This window comes from Aulonocara stuartgranti, assembly GCF_965226115.1.
Source record: "Aulonocara stuartgranti genome assembly, chromosome: 16".
Classification (NCBI taxonomy): domain Eukaryota; kingdom Metazoa; phylum Chordata; class Actinopteri; order Cichliformes; family Cichlidae; genus Aulonocara; species Aulonocara stuartgranti.
The window spans coordinates 26,015,638-26,038,180 of record NC_138952.1 but is presented as its reverse complement, the minus strand read 5'-3'; the positions used below and the strand labels follow the sequence as shown (position 1 = coordinate 26,038,180).

The following is a 22,543-nucleotide window of genomic DNA, read 5'->3' as shown; positions in this document are numbered from 1 at the left end:
AGTGGCAGTGGATTTTGTGGATATGCCATCTGTTCTTATCGGACAACCCTGTTGAGATTGTGGATTCTTAGAGTCAGCACCTTATCATCTACATCATTCATAGTCAGGAGGTCAAGTCCATCCCACTTACAGTGACCTCCTCCATTACAGTTTATGTCATGTGTAAGTGTCATCTGACTGACACTAACTTGGTCATAAAAACATCTGATGATGCTAATCTATGTTAAATTTTTTAGCTTAAAATTTGGTTTTATGCATCATTAATAGTTTAAGTTTCTTTTATTCTTATTTTCTTATTTTTAATCACTAAATGAATTCTGAAACTATCTGTCCAGTATTTAGCTACAAGCTACAAGTGCTTAAAAATTGCTTGAGGATACGGTTGAAGTGACTCAGACCTACACCCTATAATGAAATTGTAAATACTGTGACATGTTGTATATTTATTAATAAAAAATTTGTTGCCATCATATACATGTATTGGGGTTTGTTTGTTTTTTCGTTTTAAAGGTGATGTGTCTAATATAAACAATCCCAGAAATTATTCAGTTTTTAACAATGACTCTGTTTGCATCAGGAACAATACAGACAGTGAGTCATTATTTACTGTGTTTGGATAATTGGTCATTGTGGTTTTACTCCTGAAGTTAAAAACAAGACACTTAAAAAAAATCAGACATTTATTTAGATTGTTGTACTGTGAAAGTTAATTCTAACATGTTGCATATTAAGAAAATACTGATTGTGCCATCTGTTTCCACTTGTATTATTATTTTTATTTATTATTTGGTGCAAGAAAAGACAATGGTTGCCATAAGCTCAATTCATAAATAAAGAGCCAAAAGGTTCTAAAAGGCTAAATCTAAATACAGAGTATTTAGATTTAGCCTTTTTACAGAGTAAAATACAATTATCAATTTGAGAAATATTTATATTATTTAAGAAGGCAATCAAATCAGATACTACAAGAATCGAACACTGCAAAATTATGCAAACATAATGTTAAAAACAGACACATAAACCATGCTAAAACTGAATATATCTATAATCCTCCAAATAAATGATCATGACGGAGCGTCTGTGGAGAGAGTGAGCAACACCAAGTTCTTGGGTGTGCACATCACAGAGGATCTCTCCTGGACGTACAACACCACAGCACTGGCCAAGAAATCACAGCAGCGTCTCTTCTTTCTCCGCAAACTAAGAAGAGCAGGAGCACCAGCCCCCATCATGTACACTTTCTACAGAGGCACCATCGAGAGCATCCTGTCGAGCTGCATCACTGTGTGGTTTGGAGCCTGCAATGCGTCCTGTCATAGAACCCTCCAACGCATAGTGAGAGCTGCAGAGAGGATCATTGGTGTCTCTCTCCCCTCCCTCCAGGACATTTACAGCACCCGTCTCACTAAAAAAGCCCTTTGCATAGCGGCTGATCCCACACACCCAATGCAAAGCTTCTTCAAGCTGCTGCCGTCAGGGAGGAGACTGCGGAGTCTCCAGGCCAGGACCAGCAGACTGAAGGACAGCTTCATCCATCAGGCTGTCAGGAAGCTTAACTCCCTCCCGATTCTGCCCCCTCTCCCCTCTCTCCTCCACGGTCTCACTGAACTCTGTCACACACACACAAACACACACACTCTCTGACTCACTCACTGGCCTGCACCAGTTACCAGTCACTTTGTGGAGCATTGGACTGCCACTACCTCATAAGACTTTGTTGTTACACTTTCTCTTACCGTACACTACTAAATCTCCATTTGCACTATTTGCCTATTTGCACTACTCTGCCTGGTTTACACTCAATGTCACTTACCCATTATATTGTATATTATATAGCTTTCTTGTTATATGTAAAATTGTATTTATTTAAATTTTTACTTTTTAATTATTTTACTTGCATTTTTTAATCACTTTTATATTTAAATATATTTAAATGTTCATTTGCTATTTATCTAGGGAGTGAAGAGTAACGCAATTTCTATTCTCCGCATGTCCTGTACATGTGGAAGAATCGACAAATAAAGTTGACTTTGACTTTGACTTTGATGATGATGACAATTAATAGTGCAAATTCTACAAAATGTTTTTCAGTTTCTGAGTTGCTGATTTTAACTTATGTCCAGAAAAAAATGTGCAATAAACATCTACATTCCATTAGCATGCACTGTGAGTTCTTTCTACTTTACAAAACCTTAATCAATTATTTTTATGTTACTCTGATTGAAGGTCTCTGGTTTAATGCATCTAAATGGGCACGACAACCTTAGAGCTGAGAATAGAGGCTTTGTGTTACTCGTCAAAAGGTTTTGATTGATTGATTGATTGAATCTTTATTTTGAACATGTTGAAAAAGTATAAAAAAATAGAATTAAAAGAGACAAATGAACAAAGCAAACAAAAGGAAAACGAGCAACCACAACTCCAAATAACGTCCATGTTGTTATAAGTGAGGGATAAAACAGCTTCAGTTTTTACAGAATGAAGGCAAAATTGTACACGGCTTCTTTAGTTATGGTAAGGGTATAACAAACATTAAGCCATAGGTAAAAAATCTCTCCTTTATTTTGGAGAAAGCCAAAACTGACTTTTTGGGGGTAAAGTTTGTGGTGTTTTCTTTGTGCCCTTGGCTAAGACTGGGAGAATAATTTAATAAAAAGAAACATCACACATTGTACAGTTAGAGTTAGTGTTAAGGTGGGGTCATCACCTACCCAAAGGTCAAACGATCAAAAACATCAAACAAACACTCTGTAATTAACACTAATCTCACAGTTACATGATATCATACTTGCATTTGTCTAACACAGTCAATATTTTGTTGATGTATTCTTCCTCCTCTTTATCCGTTTGAGGATTTATAACCAAAATACAATATAAACAATTTCTGATGGAGTACGATGTAGTTGTATGTAAATGTATCAGCAACTAATTTAAAATGTCTTGTTGCTACAGTCAATTTATTTTTCATATTCTACAGTGGAAACAAGCATGTTCACCGTGAAAAACAATTCAAACACCCAGTTTTGACAGTTTATGTGTGACACGGGTCATAAACACAATTCTTAACAATTACATGGGCCAACCTATTCACATTTCACAAGCACGGTTGAAAATGCATTCTGTAAAAAGAGAAAAGGCCTTTCTAAAGACTGCTGGTGCCCAGTGTCTATAAAAAAAATGGACCTAACCTTTGCTTTCTGTGGGCCTCACTAGCAAGTTGCTGAGTAATGGGTTCTCTGGTGTAGGGGAGGAGTTTCTTTACGTTTGGTCAGGTATAAAAGAAAAGGGTTAAACCAGGTAGAGAACAGGACAGAATAGGAGTAACTACTCACTGGCAGGCAACATGAGCAACACTGGCATGAACATGAGGGGCAAGGTACAGATTTCTTTCTTTTTTAATCAACAGTGATTACTGCTTCCAAATAACTGCTGCTTTTTAAAGAAGGATTTTATTTTGCTGTTTTTCAGATCATCTTCTACGAGGACAGGAACTTCCAGGGTCGCTCCTATGAGTGCATGAGCGACTGCTCTGACATGACCTCCTACCTGAGCAGGTGTCACTCCTGCAGGGTGGAGAGCGGCTGCTTCATGGTCTATGACCGCCCCAACTACATGGGAAACCAGTATTTCATGAGGAGGGGCGAGTACGCTGACTACATGAGCATGATGGGCATGTCAGACTGCATCAGGTCTTGCCGTATGATCCACATGGTAGGAAAGCTGTGCTGTGGATATCATTTTCCTCCAGATAGGCTTGAATTATATATTCAAATTCTTTGTTGTGAACTGTTTCCCCTACAGTACAGAGGCCAGTTCAGGATGAGGATCTATGAGAGGGAGAACTTTGGTGGTCAGATGTACGAGCTGATGGACGACTGCGACAGCATCATGGACCGCTACCGCATGTCCGACTGCATGTCCTGCAACGTGATGGATGGCCACTGGCTGATGTACGAGCAGCCCCACTACAGAGGCAGGATGATGTACATGAGGCCCGGAGAGTACAGGAGCTTCAGGGAGATGGGAATGAGCGGGATGAGGTTCATGAGCATGAGGCGCATCATGGACTCCTGTTACTAAATGTTCACTGTCCAATGCCACTAAATAAAATAATTTTACAGTACTTTGACCTTTGTCGAGATTATTAATTAACTCATCATGAAAAAAATGATACATTGTTGTGATACATATATATACTGAAAATATTTGAAGTTTTATAATTTTATCTGCAACAAACACAATAGCAAGCAAATATTGATTCTAAATTGTATTCAGCTGATGATACCTGATAATATAAAGTGTGATCTTGAATAGAATACCAATTAGCATTTTCAAAAACTGAAAGATAAAATCAAAATAAGGGAATTTTCAAACAATTGTCAAAGTAACATGTTTTCTGTTTATGTCATGTGTAAGTGTCATCTGACTGACACTAACTTGGTCATAAAAACATCTGATGATGCTAATCTAGGTTAAATTTTTTAGCTTAAAATTTGGTTTTATGCATCATTAATAGTTTAAGTTTCTTTTATTCTTATTTTCTTATTTTTAATCACTAAATGAATTCTGAAACTATCTGTCCAGTATTTAGCTACAAGCTACAAGTGCTTAAAAATTGCTTGAGGATACGGTTGAAGTGACTCAGACCTACACCCTATAATGAAATTGTAAATACTGTGACATGTTGTATATTTATTAATAAAAAATTTGTTGCCATCATATACATGTATTGGGGTTTGTTTGTTTTTTCGTTTTAAAGGTGATGTGTCTAATATAAACAATCCCAGAAATTATTCAGTTTTTAACAATGACTCTGTTTGCATCAGGAACAATACAGACAGTGAGTCATTATTTACTGTGTTTGGATAATTGGTCATTGTGGTTTTACTCCTGAAGTTAAAAACAAGACACTTAAAAAAAATCAGACATTTATTTAGATTGTTGTACTGTGAAAGTTAATTCTAACATGTTGCATATTAAGAAAATACTGATTGTGCCATCTGTTTCCACTTGTATTATTATTTTTATTTATTATTTGGTGCAAGAAAAGACAATGGTTGCCATAAGCTCAATTCATAAATAAAGAGCCAAAAGGTTCTAAAAGGCTAAATCTAAATACAGAGTATTTAGATTTAGCCTTTTTACAGAGTAAAATACAATTATCAATTTGAGAAATATTTATATTATTTAAGAAGGCAATCAAATCAGATACTACAAGAATCGAACACTGCAAAATTATGCAAACATAATGTTAAAAACAGACACATAAACCATGCTAAAACTGAATATATCTATAATCCTCCAAATAAATGATCATGACGGAGCGTCTGTGGAGAGAGTGAGCAACACCAAGTTCTTGGGTGTGCACATCACAGAGGATCTCTCCTGGACGTACAACACCACAGCACTGGCCAAGAAATCACAGCAGCGTCTCTTCTTTCTCCGCAAACTAAGAAGAGCAGGAGCACCAGCCCCCATCATGTACACTTTCTACAGAGGCACCATCGAGAGCATCCTGTCGAGCTGCATCACTGTGTGGTTTGGAGCCTGCAATGCGTCCTGTCATAGAACCCTCCAACGCATAGTGAGAGCTGCAGAGAGGATCATTGGTGTCTCTCTCCCCTCCCTCCAGGACATTTACAGCACCCGTCTCACTAAAAAAGCCCTTTGCATAGCGGCTGATCCCACACACCCAATGCAAAGCTTCTTCAAGCTGCTGCCGTCAGGGAGGAGACTGCGGAGTCTCCAGGCCAGGACCAGCAGACTGAAGGACAGCTTCATCCATCAGGCTGTCAGGAAGCTTAACTCCCTCCCGATTCTGCCCCCTCTCCCCTCTCTCCTCCACGGTCTCACTGAACTCTGTCACACACACACAAACACACACACTCTCTGACTCACTCACTGGCCTGCACCAGTTACCAGTCACTTTGTGGAGCATTGGACTGCCACTACCTCATAAGACTTTGTTGTTACACTTTCTCTTACCGTACACTACTAAATCTCCATTTGCACTATTTGCCTATTTGCACTACTCTGCCTGGTTTACACTCAATGTCACTTACCCATTATATTGTATATTATATAGCTTTCTTGTTATATGTAAAATTGTATTTATTTAAATTTTTACTTTTTAATTATTTTACTTGCATTTTTTAATCACTTTTATATTTAAATATATTTAAATGTTCATTTGCTATTTATCTAGGGAGTGAAGAGTAACGCAATTTCTATTCTCCGCATGTCCTGTACATGTGGAAGAATCGACAAATAAAGTTGACTTTGACTTTGACTTTGATGATGATGACAATTAATAGTGCAAATTCTACAAAATGTTTTTCAGTTTCTGAGTTGCTGATTTTAACTTATGTCCAGAAAAAAATGTGCAATAAACATCTACATTCCATTAGCATGCACTGTGAGTTCTTTCTACTTTACAAAACCTTAATCAATTATTTTTATGTTACTCTGATTGAAGGTCTCTGGTTTAATGCATCTAAATGGGCACGACAACCTTAGAGCTGAGAATAGAGGCTTTGTGTTACTCGTCAAAAGGTTTTGATTGATTGATTGATTGAATCTTTATTTTGAACATGTTGAAAAAGTATAAAAAAATAGAATTAAAAGAGACAAATGAACAAAGCAAACAAAAGGAAAACGAGCAACCACAACTCCAAATAACGTCCATGTTGTTATAAGTGAGGGATAAAACAGCTTCAGTTTTTACAGAATGAAGGCAAAATTGTACACGGCTTCTTTAGTTATGGTAAGGGTATAACAAACATTAAGCCATAGGTAAAAAATCTCTCCTTTATTTTGGAGAAAGCCAAAACTGACTTTTTGGGGGTAAAGTTTGTGGTGTTTTCTTTGTGCCCTTGGCTAAGACTGGGAGAATAATTTAATAAAAAGAAACATCACACATTGTACAGTTAGAGTTAGTGTTAAGGTGGGGTCATCACCTACCCAAAGGTCAAACGATCAAAAACATCAAACAAACACTCTGTAATTAACACTAATCTCACAGTTACATGATATCATACTTGCATTTGTCTAACACAGTCAATATTTTGTTGATGTATTCTTCCTCCTCTTTATCCGTTTGAGGATTTATAACCAAAATACAATATAAACAATTTCTGATGGAGTACGATGTAGTTGTATGTAAATGTATCAGCAACTAATTTAAAATGTCTTGTTGCTACAGTCAATTTATTTTTCATATTCTACAGTGGAAACAAGCATGTTCACCGTGAAAAACAATTCAAACACCCAGTTTTGACAGTTTATGTGTGACACGGGTCATAAACACAATTCTTAACAATTACATGGGCCAACCTATTCACATTTCACAAGCACGGTTGAAAATGCATTCTGTAAAAAGAGAAAAGGCCTTTCTAAAGACTGCTGGTGCCCAGTGTCTATAAAAAAAATGGACCTAACCTTTGCTTTCTGTGGGCCTCACTAGCAAGTTGCTGAGTAATGGGTTCTCTGGTGTAGGGGAGGGGTTTCTTTACGTTTGGTCAGGTATAAAAGAAAAGGGTTAAACCAGGTAGAGAACAGGACAGAATAGGAGTAACTACTCACTGGCAGGCAACATGAGCAACACTGGCATGAACATGAGGGGCAAGGTACAGATTTCTTTCTTTTTTAATCAACAGTGATTACTGCTTCCAAATAACTGCTGCTTTTTAAAGAAGGATTTTATTTTGCTGTTTTTCAGATCATCTTCTACGAGGACAGGAACTTCCAGGGTCGCTCCTATGAGTGCATGAGCGACTGCTCTGACATGACCTCCTACCTGAGCAGGTGTCACTCCTGCAGGGTGGAGAGCGGCTGCTTCATGGTCTATGACCGCCCCAACTACATGGGAAACCAGTATTTCATGAGGAGGGGCGAGTACGCTGACTACATGAGCATGATGGGCATGTCAGACTGCATCAGGTCTTGCCGTATGATCCACATGGTAGGAAAGCTGTGCTGTGGATATCATTTTCCTCCAGATAGGCTTGAATTATATATTCAAATTCTTTGTTGTGAACTGTTTCCCCTACAGTACAGAGGCCAGTTCAGGATGAGGATCTATGAGAGGGAGAACTTTGGTGGTCAGATGTACGAGCTGATGGACGACTGCGACAGCATCATGGACCGCTACCGCATGTCCGACTGCATGTCCTGCAACGTGATGGATGGCCACTGGCTGATGTACGAGCAGCCCCACTACAGAGGCAGGATGATGTACATGAGGCCCGGAGAGTACAGGAGCTTCAGGGAGATGGGAATGAGCGGGATGAGGTTCATGAGCATGAGGCGCATCATGGACTCCTGTTACTAAATGTTCACTGTCCAATGCCACTAAATAAAATAATTTTACAGTACTTTGACCTTTGTCGAGATTATTAATTAACTCATCATGAAAAAAATGATACATTGTTGTGATACATATATATACTGAAAATATTTGAAGTTTTATAATTTTATCTGCAACAAACACAATAGCAAGCAAATATTGATTCTAAATTGTATTCAGCTGATGATACCTGATAATATAAAGTGTGATCTTGAATAGAATACCAATTAGCATTTTCAAAAACTGAAAGATAAAATCAAAATAAGGGAATTTTCAAACAATTGTCAAAGTAACATGTTTTCTGTTTATGTCATGTGTAAGTGTCATCTGACTGACACTAACTTGGTCATAAAAACATCTGATGATGCTAATCTAGGTTAAATTTTTTAGCTTAAAATTTGGTTTTATGCATCATTAATAGTTTAAGTTTCTTTTATTCTTATTTTCTTATTTTTAATCACTAAATGAATTCTGAAACTATCTGTCCAGTATTTAGCTACAAGCTACAAGTGCTTAAAAATTGCTTGAGGATACGGTTGAAGTGACTCAGACCTACACCCTATAATGAAATTGTAAATACTGTGACATGTTGTATATTTATTAATAAAAAATTTGTTGCCATCATATACATGTATTGGGGTTTGTTTGTTTTTTCGTTTTAAAGGTGATGTGTCTAATATAAACAATCCCAGAAATTATTCAGTTTTTAACAATGACTCTGTTTGCATCAGGAACAATACAGACAGTGAGTCATTATTTACTGTGTTTGGATAATTGGTCATTGTGGTTTTACTCCTGAAGTTAAAAACAAGACACTTAAAAAAAATCAGACATTTATTTAGATTGTTGTACTGTGAAAGTTAATTCTAACATGTTGCATATTAAGAAAATACTGATTGTGCCATCTGTTTCCACTTGTATTATTATTTTTATTTATTATTTGGTGCAAGAAAAGACAATGGTTGCCATAAGCTCAATTCATAAATAAAGAGCCAAAAGGTTCTAAAAGGCTAAATCTAAATACAGAGTATTTAGATTTAGCCTTTTTACAGAGTAAAATACAATTATCAATTTGAGAAATATTTATATTATTTAAGAAGGCAATCAAATCAGATACTACAAGAATCGAACACTGCAAAATTATGCAAACATAATGTTAAAAACAGACACATAAACCATGCTAAAACTGAATATATCTATAATCCTCCAAATAAATGATCATGATGATGACAATTAATAGTGCAAATTCTACAAAATGTTTTTCAGTTTCTGAGTTGCTGATTTTAACTTATGTCCAGAAAAAAATGTGCAATAAACATCTACATTCCATTAGCATGCACTGTGAGTTCTTTCTACTTTACAAAACCTTAATCAATTATTTTTATGTTACTCTGATTGAAGGTCTCTGGTTTAATGCATCTAAATGGGCACGACAACCTTAGAGCTGAGAATAGAGGCTTTGTGTTACTCGTCAAAAGGTCAAATTTCTAAAGTCTTCGCTTGCCCAATCATGTGATTATATGACACAGTACCGCATGCTGGTACAGCTCTCTATACCATGTTGCTGGGTCAGGGGTTTAAACAATGGGGGCCCACTGACTCTGTAGGGTTTGGTCAGGTATAAAAGCAAGGGTTAAACCAAAGAGGACAGCAGTGCAGCAGTAGCAGTAGCAACAGCAGCAGCTCATCATTAAGTATGTCCACCACTGACATGAGCATGGGCAAGGTGAGCTTATGAACGTCATGAACGTCATATGCACTGATGTTGTAGAGCATACAGAATATAGATCGTATTATTTCGGTGAACTCTAAATGAACTAATGCACTCCTTTTTTCCAGATCATCTTCTACGAGGACAGGAACTTCCAGGGTCGCTCCTATGAGTGCATGAGCGATTGCGCCGACATGTCCTCCTACCTGAGCAGGTGTCACTCCTGCAGGGTGGAGAGCGGCTGCTTCATGGTCTATGACCGCCCCAACTACATGGGAAACCAGTATTTCATGAGGAGGGGCGAGTACGCTGACTACATGAGCATGATGGGCATGAGCGGTGGTATCAGGTCTTGCCGTATGATCCCCATGGTAGGTAGAATGCAGCATGAAATCCTGTTTCTAGTACAAGTGCAAACTCCATAACACATTATTTTTCCATTCTCTCTAACAGTACAGAGGCCAGTTCAGGATGAGGATCTATGAGAGGGAGAACTTTGGTGGTCAGATGTACGAGCTGATGGACGACTGCGACAGCATCATGGACCGCTACCGCATGTCCGACTGCCAGTCGTGCCACGTGATGGATGGCCACTGGCTGATGTACGAGCAAGCCCACTACAGAGGCAGGATGATGTACATGAGGCCCGGAGAGTACAGGAGCTTCAGGGAGATGGGAATGAGCGGGATGAGGTTCATGAGCATGAGGCGCATCATGGACATGTGCTAAACAAATTCACAAAAAATAAAAGATAAAGACAAAATCTTACATCAGTGACTTTTTCTGTTGTTCTTTATTATCTCCTCTAATATAGTGAATAAACGATCATTAAAGGGGTTTGAAAGGGGAAAAACACAATGAAATGGTTACATTATTCTCTAGAGACACACACCATCACCATCAACTTAATAAAATAATAAATACACCACATGAACTTGGGGGAAAAATTTAATTCTCTATAAATAATCAAAAAGTGTGCCACAGTTTTATAAACTAATCCCAGTATTATACACAGCACACATTAAATATTGTTGTTCTATTAAACCACGTCAAAGTCTAGTTTTGATTAAAAACCTCTTTATTGCAGATCAGTAAGTTATTAAGCAGTGTTAACTTAAAACCCCAAACAAAGTAAATATAATATTTAATTTAATCGTTTTTTCCACTTAAACTTTCACTGAAATGTTATATTATAGTATGCCACATAATACCTTCAGATTACGCCTGAAATGAATGTTAAATACAAACCAAAGAAAAGCACCACCTTGTTATAAGTAAGCATGTGTGTATGTGTCTAACATCAACCAATTATTTGCTACAGTATAGATAAAAAAAAAAAAACATGAACCTTTATAAATTAGCTTAAGCACCATTGCATTACCATTTACATACATTCAGGGTGTAGTATCAGTTTAACAACAGCATTTGTGGTACTAGCACAAATAACTACATTTAAATACGGCTCTACTACTTTTTGAGTATATCACCACAAAATAAAAACACTAAATCATTTTCAAGGTAATCACAAAGAAACTCTTTTGATCTAGAATAATAGAGCCTGTCAGAGGATGCATAACAACCCTTTGCCATCAGCATTCACAGAGGGACTAACATTGGATGCTGCTGACTCATGGTTTCCATACAATGGTGACATCAACTGTCTGGATGTCACGTTAGCTATAAAAAAGGCTTAAATCTGGGATAGGATTGCTATAGCGTCATTCAGTCTATCAGCCACGATGCACGGCAAGGTACGTGTATTAGAGAAAATAGATCATTTTTATCTTTCTGACCTAAAACAAAAGCTATGATTTTAAAATGTTTACTGAATTCTGCCTCGTCTGTTGGATCCAGATCATCTTCTACGAGGACAAGAACTTCCAGGGTCGCTCCTATGAGACCAGCAGCGACTGTGCTGATATGTCCTCTCACCTGAGCAGGTGTCACTCCTGCAGGGTGGAGAGCGGCTGCTTCATGGTCTACGACCGCCCAAACTTCATCGGAAACCAGTATTTCATGAGGAGGGGCGAGTACTCAGACTACCAACGTATGATAGGTTTCAGCGATTGCATCAGATCCTGTCGTATGATCCCCATGGTACAGTACCGAGATTGCTAAACTTTCATATATAAACTAATACGGCCTAATAATAATAATAACATATGTGTCATATGTGATATGGCTTTTGCAAAATGTCCATCAACATAGTTCACAGAATGAATAGTATATCAAAACCTTCGTCTCTTACATACGCTGGTCTGGGTTCCTTAAATTGGTAATAAGGCTTAGCTGGTTTGGGGCCTCTGTCATTAACTCTCTCACACTGTGGAACAGTTCGTCCATTGAAATCAAAATAGCAACTTAAATATTTTCTTGAAGCACTATTTTAAAACTTTTAGGAAATTTTTTTATGTCTCTCTTTTCAATTTCTTTCTTTGAAGCACTTTGTAACTTGGTTTAAAGAATACTTTATAAATAAGGTTTATTGCTAAGATTATTATATAAAATAATTCATCCTTACATTGTAATATTAACAGCACAAAGGGTCCTACAGAGTAAGGATATATGAGAGGGAGAACTTCGGAGGTCAGATGTATGAGCTCATGGACGACTGCGACAACTTCCAAGACCGCTACCGCATGTCCGACTGCCAGTCCTGCAACGTGATGGATGGCCACTGGCTGATGTACGAGCAGCCCCACTACAGAGGCAGGATGATGTACCTGAGGCCCGGAGAGTACAGGAGCTTCAGGGACATGGGATATGACGGAATGAGATTCAGCTCCATCAGACGCATCAATGAATCCTGTTAACAACAAATACATTTTAATCTCGTAAAGAAATAAAAGAATTTTCATGCACCAGATGGCATACACAATTTGTAATAGTGGTAATCAATTAATGTGATTTAACTATCCTTTTACATTGTGTTATGTGATTCCAAAATTAAAATAAACAGCAGAAAATAAGATTTGGTAAAGTCTTGCTCCCCATCATTATTTTCTCCTAGGCATTATTCAAATATACATACATCTTCCAGGTTTTCCAGGCGACCTCGTCTCTTCTGAAGATTATTGTAAATATGGTTGGAGTTATTGATGATTTTTAAAAAGTGATTAAGAATATTTTCAAGTATCTTTGAACATTTTCAGTTAGACTCATATAGTTATTTAATTATGCCTGATTTGTTTTGTAGCATATAATGTAGTGACTGATCAGTTCTTAAAGGCACAGTCCATGAAGCGTTCATTCTACCTTAACATAACGGACTCCATCAACATGTGCTAACACAGATTTGTGGCATGTGAAAAAAATGTCCTTCTCTTTCCTTGTACTGCACTTTTAATATAATGGCAATATTCAAGTCTGTACACATATTCATTTGATAGCATCAGTTGACTCAGAAGTTAGTTATTTGTTTTGACGTGACCATCAAAAAGGAAACTTGGTCTTTGTGACTCCAATTAAAAGCCAAAGGTTGTTGCACGAAAGTATTTTTCACATCAAAAAATGAAAGATGTTTTTCTTGCGACTTGCGACATCAGATTTCTTCCAATAAATATTCACAGTAAGAGCACTGTTTCGGTCATTCTTGTCACTTTCAGAAGAAAATACAATCTAGTTCTGATCCAGTTATATGGCCATGTATCAACATTGGCCTTATAACAAACCTTGTTTTTCACATCATATCCGAGAGCGAACACTTATATCTGACCCATCTGTATCAGACTGCCTGAAAAAGGCAAACAATGCTTGTTGTTGTCTAAAAATTATTATTATAAGTCAGAAATAATCTCATAAGAAAACAGCAGCTGGAAATGTGTTAAACTGTAAAGAAAACTAAAATATGTAGAATTTAAAGCTAGGAAACCTTAAAAGAAGAAAGCAATAGTTACTCTACCTCACCGAGGATCTTACTATCTTACTTTGATTTTTAGAGATTTTGATTTATTGTTTTAATGGCTTAAGTCAAAGAGTATAACTCCAGATCGTAACAACCTACATCTATACCCAGTGTATTGTTTTTATGTGAGAAATTACAGTAATATAGAAAAAGTCTTTTTTTTCTCATACAAACATATGAAGGAAAGTCATGGGAGGACTGCATGGACATCCACTGTTAATTTGTCAATGACAATTTCATTAACAAATAAAACATTTCATCAGCTATAAAACATTAACATTTCCACTTTGAGGTCACCCACTGGTTTTGGAACACATTTTAAGACGTTAGTGCTAATGTTTTGGCCAATGTTTGTTTGTTTGTTTGTTTGTTTGTTTGTTTGTTTGCTTGCTTGCTTGCTTGCTTGCTTGCTTGCTTGCTTGGGGAGCCAAAAGTGACCAGGTTTGGATGACAGAGTGGAATCCTAAGCCAGGTAGAAATGTGGAAAAGCCTGGTTAGCATGCTGTACAAATAATTCAATTTCAGTTCAGTTCAATTTTATTTATATAGCTCCAAGTCACAGCAGCAGTTATCTGCTACTCAGTGCTAACAGCCTAATAAAGCACTATAACTTCCCTCATCAAAATGCCCACATTTAATGGAAGTGAGACCATACTGTACATCACATGAAAACATTTGCCAAGTAATTCCATTAAAAAAGCTCCAGAAGACACCAACAAAACAAATGCAGTTGAGAGGTCCAGTTCAGACAACAGCCATTGTCTACAGCTAATAGTGTCAAGAGACATGTCAATCACACAGCCATGCATATAACTCCAGTATTCAAGTTAATGGGTTAAAAAAGAAGAAATCACCTGCAGTACACTTGTTATGAAAGGGCTTGAATATCATCTACAAATTATGTAAGGATTAGCTTCATGAATAAATCACCATGATATCCATGAAATTCATTGGCAACATCTCATTCATTACATTAAACTAAATGAGGGCCAAAAAATACTTGATGGAGACATATTTAGACTAACATATCAGTAGATTATCTGTCCCTTATAGGTTTTATAGGTTTACTCAGTTTTAATGAATTGATTCAATCCTCTATTGAGTCCAATTAAATTTTAACAGATTTTAAAGATTTGGTTTTTGGCTAATTTTGGCAAAAAGAACAAAAAAACAGAATGTTCTTTCACCTGTGAAACATTAGAGATGAAAACTTTAATGAGGCCTTCAAAGAATGCTATGTTTGTGGAAAACACGCTCTCTCTGTTATTCAGCTGCAAAGACAATACACAGCGGGGCCTCTTCTCACAAATGCAACCCCTGCAAATCACGATCCGTTGAAGGTCCCTTTGAATTGAAACGTACACGGGGGGCCTCTGCTCCATGTTGCTCTGTCAGGAATTTGAACAATGGGGTCATGTATCTTTCGGCGTGAGGTCAGGTATAAAAGCAACTCGTGGGATGTCGTGAAAACTGTGCAGTCCTTCTGAGCCTAAAGAGTCCTAACTGAAACCATGACCATGGGAAAGGTGTGTGCAGCTTTGGCTATTTCATTGTTCGGATTTTTTGCATTTGATTGGATGCTGAACAAATGTGGATGCGATGCAAAAAGTACGATATCAAATAGTCCTTGTTTTTTCTCTTTTTTTCAATTTCAGATCATCTTCTATGAGGACAGGAACTTCCAGGGTCGTTCCTATGAGACCAGCAGCGACTGTGCTGACATGTCCTCCTACCTGAGCAGGTGCCACTCCTGCAGGGTGGAGAGCGGCTGCTTCATGGTCTACGACCGTACCAACTACATGGGAAATCAGTTCTTTGTCAGGAGGGGAGAGTACTCTGACTACCAGCGTATGGGCATGAGTGATTGCATTAGGTCCTGCCGCATGATCCCCATGGTACTGTAAATTGAAAACTCCTTCTAATATTTGACATATGGTGTAAGATGCTGAACCTGGCGAAAGCAATATTAACGAGATCTCTTTGATTCATTGTTATTCATTTCAATTTACAGCACAGAGGCCAGTTCAGGATGAGGATCTATGAGAGGGAGAACTTCGGAGGTCAGATGTACGAACTGATGGACGACTGCGAGAACATGATGGATCGCTACCGCATGTCCGACTGCCAGTCGTGCAACGTGATGGATGGCCACTGGCTGATGTACGAGCAGCCCCACTACAGAGGCAGGATGATGTACCTGAGGCCCGGAGAGTACAGGAGCTTCAGGGACATGGGAATGAGCGGGATGAGGTTCAATAGCATGAGGCGCATCATGGATTCCTGTTATTAGAGCACCAGTGTATAAAAGCATGATTTTAAATAAAAATCTAATAATTCTCTTTTAATTGAATTTGTCACTGAGTGATCGGAAACTTGCACAACAAACCAAAATAAGACACGCAAACATAGGCTACATTTTTGTATAAATTAGCAACAGCTAACTTTTAAGTGCTATGCTGTGTATTCAGTTTAACAGCAAACCTTTAGGGTCACTATGCTGCACACCACCAGATGACAGCATATCACCATTTTTATTGATATCTGTAAATGTAACCACAGTAAATGGTTACATTTAGGCAAATTATAAATACATTAAATACACCGCAATATTAGAAATGCAGAATATGTGAATGCAGTCCTTCTGTTCTGCAACATTTGCCTTTTTATTCATGCAACGACCTGTAAAAAGGCACAACAATTTAAATTACACATAATTTATTAATTGTGCAAATGTAATTTTGAATATGAGGAAATGTATGCATAAAAAGCAGCATACAGAATAAATGGCAACTAATTCTTTAATATTTTTCAATAGCATATGCTGTTTCCCTTCTAGTTAGAATAATTACAATTTAATTAAATTAAAGCTGGCAGGTTATAACACATAGTCACATATATAGGACATGCTATTCATAAAATGCATTTACGGGTTCAGCAGAGTTGAGTATATGAGTTTTTAATATGTCATCGTGATGTGCAGTATATCATCAAAAGGTTGTGTGTAGTTGTGCAACGTGTGACCTTCAGGCAGCTTCATGGAAATGCACTGTATGGGCTCAGGAACTCTTCCAGAAATCATTGTCTCTGAGCACAGTTTGCTGTGCCATCCGCAAATATAGGTTAATGAAACATATCATCAGGAAAAACACTGAAAGCTGATTAAAATGGACTGAAGCAAATTGAAAATTTCCTCTGTTAGAGGTCAGATAAATCAAAATTTGAAATTATTTTTGCATTACAAAAAGATCTTCGTTTGATGTTACTGTCATGTTCCCTTTGTCCTCTCCAGTTGGCTCACTACTTTCTATCTATCTCTCTCTTATAAGCACTCTACCTCTCCTCTGTCTATGTGTGTGTGTGTGTGCGTCTGTGTGTGTGTGTGTGTGTGTGTGTGTGTCTCACTCAGTCTCACAGTTGCTCCTGATGTCGTTGTTGTGACAACTTTTTAAGGCAGTGGTGGCTGACCTTCAGTCCTCGCTGGTTTGTTTTACAGCTTCTGTACATGTTCCTACTTTCCTCCAAGGAAGAATCTCACTCATTGTTTCCCTGTGAACTTGTGATCCTCCCAGAGAAACCTGTGTTGGTGATCTGTAGAGAGAATCTGTGGGAAAGTGTGGCTCTGTGGAAAACCTTGCCTGAGGGGACTGGGACCATCGCTACTGTTGATCTTCTGTGTTACGCATTATTCACTGTAAATAAATGCACTGAACTTGATATTGAGTCCTGTGTTTGAGTCGACCTAGATCTGTGATATTCCTTGTTTGTTTGTTTGTTTGTTTTCATTTTACCAAATTAAACAATTAAAGAAAAGCTATTGAATTTACTTTTTTATTAGATCATTTTTATTTTTTTATTTTAATAAAATAAAACGTAAATATTAATATAGTTTATTTTGCTAAATTAGGCTAATTAGGCAAATAATTATTTTGGTGTTTTTCAATAGGAAAAAAACGGGGGAAAAAATCGAAAATCGAAAAAAATTTGTTTATTCTCAATAGACCTCTATATATTTCTATCTATATATTTCTTCTCCTCCTCCTCCTTTGTGTGTGTGTGTTCAATGAAAAATGGGTAAATTAGGTGTATTTTTCTTTGGTGCTACAAACAAGAGTGTAGATATTTTGATTAGTTGTTTAGTTGTTCAGTTTTTAATTAAATATAATATTTATAATCCAAAAAAGTACATTTTTGGAAAAATATTGACAATGCATGATGAAGTGAAATATTAAGTGACGTTCTGGGCTAATACATCAGTTTTAACAACATTACTGTATCTGAGCTTCGTAGGTCAGTTATTGCAGATTTGAATGCTTATGCTGTTGTTGTATTTACAGTCTTATTTGTCCTAGTTGTTATAGTCTTTAGTTCCAGAATAAAAGTTCGTATGCTAACTGAGGATGGCTAAACGCAAAAGCCTAGGGTTGTTCTATAGACTTAGCCTCATCATTTACTGAATGGAAGCTGTCTTGACTTTGCTATGAAACTGCTGATCGTTCTTATTATTTTTTAAGTTGAACCTGATAATTATGTATATATTTAGTTATTGAGTAACACGGAATTTGGGGTATAGTTAGGGAATGCTTTCTTGCAGTTAGGTACATAGATGTAGCTACATAAAAAATGTAGCAAGATAAAGAAAGTGCATGTGACAAATGTGGTTATGAAGTACACATTGCTTTTATTTACTGAAGTCAAATACAGAAGTCTAGCACATATCAGTGATACGCCTCATGCTCATGAACCTCATCCCGCTCATGCCCATGTCCCTGAAGCTCCTGTACTCTCCGGGCCTCATGTACATCATCCTGCCTCTGTAGTGGGCTTGCTCGTACATCAGCCAGTGGCCATCCATCACGTTGCAGGACATGCAGTCGGACATGCGGTAGCGGTCCATGATGCTGTCGCAGTCGTCCATCAGCTCGTACATCTGACCACCGAAGTTCTCCCTCTCATAGATCCTCATCCTGAACTGGCCTCTGTGCTGTAATTAAATGTAGAGAAAATGTAAGTATGATTACTAAGGCGCATTTTAAAAGTTAATAATGAATCAAAATTATAGTAGCAAAAGTGAAGCACGTCCTACAAAGGGGATCATTCTGCAGGATCTGATGGAATCAAACATCATTCCCATGCTCATCATGCGCTGCATGTCATGGTACTCGCCCCTCCTAAAGAAGAACTGCATGCCCATGTAGTTGGGACGCTCATAGACCATGAAGCAGCCGCTCTCCACCCTGCAGGACTGGCACCTGCTCAGGTAGGAGGACATGTCAGAGCAGTCGCTCGTGCACTCATAGGAGCGACCCTGGAAGTTCCTGTCCTCGTAGAAGACGATCTGAAAAAACAAAATGATAAATCAGTAAATCGATTAAAGAAGATTATTTTTGCTTCCTTTTACAGTAAAAATCATCCCATTACCTTGCCCATGATGGTGGTTAAGGTTGTTCCCAGTGGATGGTTCAACTTGCTCTGCCAACTCCATGATTCCAGGGCCTTTTTATACAAAATCCCAGGGGCCATGATGTGTTGTTATTCAAATGTGCAAAGCTGATGAATTAGCAGTATTACTTTTGCTGAACGGGGCCTATAAATGACTAACAATGGTTCTCCATCCATACATTTCTGGCAGCAGTCATCCGTATTGTCTATTATAAGCATATGCTTTGTGTGTGTTCCATTTTGAGTCAGAAGGCTCTTCACATACAGTTAGTAATCAGGGATGGAAAGAACATGACATCAGGCTACATCTGTGGTAAACTTCTGACAAACTGTGGAAAGATTCCGTTAATACAAAGAAATAAATATACTAACTGCCGGCTTTCAGGACTCTCGATAATAAGAAATATGTTCCGTAACTTAAAAGACTGAGCTTCATTTAAAGGAGAATCTGCATGCTTTATTAAGTTCTTACAGATGTTATTATACTATAAGATTAAAGTGGGATAAATAATCATGAGATGAAAGGCCATACACAAGCTACAGTAAGATACACAGCCTTTAAACAAACACAGACACAGCTATCAACATTCTAATCTCATAAAATATAGTAACTAATTATTCAGTATTCTTACTTTTGATGAGTTACTAAAAAAGTTTAAAAAGTAGGTTAGCAGTAGATGGATTTATGCAATATTAAAAGTTCAGACAGTTTATGTACATATACCTATGGAGAATACTTTAATTTGCATTCACACAGCTTAATTCTAAAGAAATTAAAATTAAAAATGTGTCACTCCTCTAATTCCATCATGCAACATCTGGTTGTTCCTTTTTTGCAATACTTTAACAGCAGCTGGCTGGAGAAAAAGCATTAGCAATATGGTGATATTGCACCAATTCATTTCAGTTGCATTAATTTACTTTTTCATTTGCAGGCATTTGTTTAAACGTTTTTGCAAATTTGGATCAGAAACACTCATTTCTATCACTGATCTGCCTCTTCTTCTTGCACTGTAACTAAAATTATATAAAGACACTATTTTGAAAAGTTGAGTTTATTAGGAAGTCCTGAAAAAAGACTCTGTTGTTATGATTGGGTTCTAGGCTATATAATAACTATACAGTTGTTCAAGTGAGACGTATATATTAGACGATTCTTCCAAATTCAATTCAACTAGTTTGTCGTAAGTAGAAATACTGATGAGCCATCGTGAACATCGTGAGCTGGGATTTTGAAGAAGGATTGCTCCATGTGGTCTACAACTTTGATAAGAAAAATCTAAAAGAAAATCACATCTGGAAACATATATCTCCTGACTGACATTAGGGCTTTGTTTAACTTTGACCTAAAGAGTGGAATTTGGGCGATTTCAAAAGAAATTACAATATTAAGTTAATAATATTAATATAAAAATTCAAACATAAGAAAAGAAGTTATTTTATTAAGTTTATAAATACTTATGATTACCAACATAATAAGGGATTCAGCAATGTCGATAAGAAATAATGGTACAAATACCTAGTATTAGTATGTAGAATATGACAGATAGTCATGAAATTAATGTATCATTGTGTTATACACAGATTCTTTCTTTTATTCCAGAAAGTACAACAAGTGAGTCCAAACAATAATGCTGTAGATGATTTTGTTGTTGCCTACTTGATGTATAGTTTATTTGTTTAAGATCAGCTGGACTGGCCAGGGTGTTTTTTTTAATTACATCTAATTTAATAAACAAAAGTAGGTATTGTTCTTCACAGTACCTACAGAGTAAGTACAGGATCTGCAGACCAAACAGTCAACATGTTACCAGTCTTTTGATGGGTCCCGTTATGTACCCGCAACAAAGCAATCACAGTTTCAAAGCTGAACAACTCAATCAAAACAAATTCACAAGACGAGTTAAAAATTCAACATCTTTAATAAACAAAGTGCTTTATATTTACAGCAAGGTTTCAGTTGATGGCTAAAATTCGGTGACTCTCCTGAAGGAGCCGACAATGGCGCAGGTGGCGCACCAATCGCGGTACCTCCTGTACTCCCCGGGTCTTAGGAAGTACTGTCTGCCTCGGTAGTTGGGGTACTCGTAGAAGATCCAGTAGCCATTCATAACATTACTGGAGTAGACATGGCGGTGATGGAAACGGTCAGACACACAGGGACAGTCATCCATGAACTCCATCATGTGACCACTGAAGTCAGGCTTCTCATAGATACGCAATCTGTAGGAACCTCGATACTGTGGGGCCAGAAGAGAATCAGCAACATGTTCAAACCTTTGCCATATTTCAGTGAAACCATTATGTCTAGGTGTATTTTTCAGCGTTATGTCTGTCTTACCACTGGAATCATCCTACAGGAGCGGATACAGCTGCTGAAGCCCATCCACCTCTGGTAGTCAGGATACTCTCCCCTCCTCATGAAATACTGGTGGCCCATGAAGTTAGGGCGCTCATAGATCATAAAGCAGCCACTCTCTACCCTGATGGAGTTGCAGCGGCTGAAGTACAAGTGAAGGTCTGTGCAGTCATTACTGCACTCATAGGAGCGACCCTGGAAGTTCTTGTCCTCGTAAAAGATAATCTAATGAAAAATAAAAGAGTCGTAGCTTCAACTGCTCAGTTAAGACTTTCCAGCAAAAAAAAAAAGTGTAAAAGACCACCAACAAATTTAACTAACATTCAATGTGAGCAGAGAGAGACAAAACCAGTACTTACCTTGCCCATGGTCTCCGTTGGAGAGATTCCCCATGTTTTCAGGGCTTTTTATACTACCTTGCGACAAACAAATGCATTGTTATTCAAATTATCTCATAGTTATAATTGAAGGCTACTAGCACATGTTTACCTTTTTGTTAGAGCCCAACATTGGGTGAGAAATATGGATCTGTATTTGAAAAAAAGGATAAATTAACTGGTTTGGTTTTGACATGCATGGACAAAGGAAAAGACTAGTATGGTATCCACACATCCAGTGGACAATAGCTGCAGAACAATATGGAACAGGGCTTTGGCATTAAATATGTTGTGTAACAGAGCAGGAAGCCATTTACTCTCCCTCTACCTGAGCAACCCTACCATATGCAAATAAACAAGCGTGTGTATACTGTGCTGCCAGTCTTCATGTGACATAGAAGATAACAGA

At 37.5% G+C, this 22,543-nt stretch overlaps 7 protein-coding genes across 7 annotated transcripts; 5 read left to right on the top strand and 2 right to left on the bottom strand.

The window, feature by feature from the left end:
- Positions 1-3,343: 3,343 nt before the first annotated feature.
- Positions 3,344-4,080, top strand: LOC309690558 (gamma-crystallin M3-like; the record flags this gene model as incomplete). The annotated part of the gene is made up of 3 exons (XM_082507669.1): positions 3,344-3,376; positions 3,469-3,711; positions 3,802-4,080. 3 exons carry the CDS (start codon positions 3,344-3,346, stop codon positions 4,078-4,080), a joined length of 555 nt encoding a protein of 184 aa, XP_082363795.1.
- Positions 4,081-7,592: 3,512 nt separating this feature from the next.
- LOC309690559 (gamma-crystallin M3-like) lies at positions 7,593-8,329 on the top strand (the record flags this gene model as incomplete). The annotated part of the gene is made up of 3 exons (XM_082507670.1): positions 7,593-7,625; positions 7,718-7,960; positions 8,051-8,329. The coding sequence occupies 3 exons, from the start codon at positions 7,593-7,595 to the stop codon at positions 8,327-8,329; spliced, it is 555 nt and encodes a 184-aa protein (XP_082363796.1).
- A 1,679-nt stretch (positions 8,330-10,008) lies between these two features.
- Positions 10,009-10,802, top strand: LOC309690553 (gamma-crystallin M3-like). The gene is made up of 3 exons (XM_082507657.1): positions 10,009-10,070; positions 10,184-10,426; positions 10,509-10,802. Exons 1-3 carry the CDS (start codon positions 10,041-10,043, stop codon positions 10,782-10,784), a joined length of 549 nt encoding a protein of 182 aa, XP_082363783.1. The 5' UTR covers positions 10,009-10,040; the 3' UTR covers positions 10,785-10,802.
- A 979-nt stretch (positions 10,803-11,781) lies between these two features.
- LOC309690562 (gamma-crystallin M3-like) lies at positions 11,782-13,008 on the top strand. Its single transcript, XM_082507673.1, has 3 exons — positions 11,782-11,806; positions 11,910-12,152; positions 12,593-13,008. Exons 1-3 carry the CDS (start codon positions 11,795-11,797, stop codon positions 12,866-12,868), a joined length of 531 nt encoding a protein of 176 aa, XP_082363799.1. The 5' UTR covers positions 11,782-11,794; the 3' UTR covers positions 12,869-13,008.
- Positions 13,009-15,436: 2,428 nt separating this feature from the next.
- Positions 15,437-16,261, top strand: LOC309690560 (gamma-crystallin M3-like). Its single transcript, XM_082507671.1, has 3 exons — positions 15,437-15,485; positions 15,615-15,854; positions 15,971-16,261. Exons 1-3 carry the CDS (start codon positions 15,471-15,473, stop codon positions 16,247-16,249), a joined length of 534 nt encoding a protein of 177 aa, XP_082363797.1. The 5' UTR covers positions 15,437-15,470; the 3' UTR covers positions 16,250-16,261.
- Positions 16,262-18,640: 2,379 nt separating this feature from the next.
- Positions 18,641-19,417, bottom strand: LOC309690556 (gamma-crystallin M1). The gene is made up of 3 exons (XM_082507666.1): positions 19,378-19,417; positions 19,043-19,294; positions 18,641-18,940 (listed from the first exon to the last, which is right to left on the bottom strand). Exons 1-3 carry the CDS (start codon positions 19,384-19,386, stop codon positions 18,665-18,667), a joined length of 537 nt encoding a protein of 178 aa, XP_082363792.1. The 5' UTR covers positions 19,387-19,417; the 3' UTR covers positions 18,641-18,664.
- A 1,948-nt stretch (positions 19,418-21,365) lies between these two features.
- Positions 21,366-22,125, bottom strand: LOC309690566 (gamma-crystallin M2-like; the record flags this gene model as incomplete). Its single annotated transcript, XM_082507677.1, has 3 exons — positions 21,366-21,638; positions 21,740-21,982; positions 22,117-22,125. The coding sequence occupies 3 exons, from the start codon at positions 22,123-22,125 to the stop codon at positions 21,366-21,368; spliced, it is 525 nt and encodes a 174-aa protein (XP_082363803.1).
- Positions 22,126-22,543: the final 418 nt, after the last annotated feature.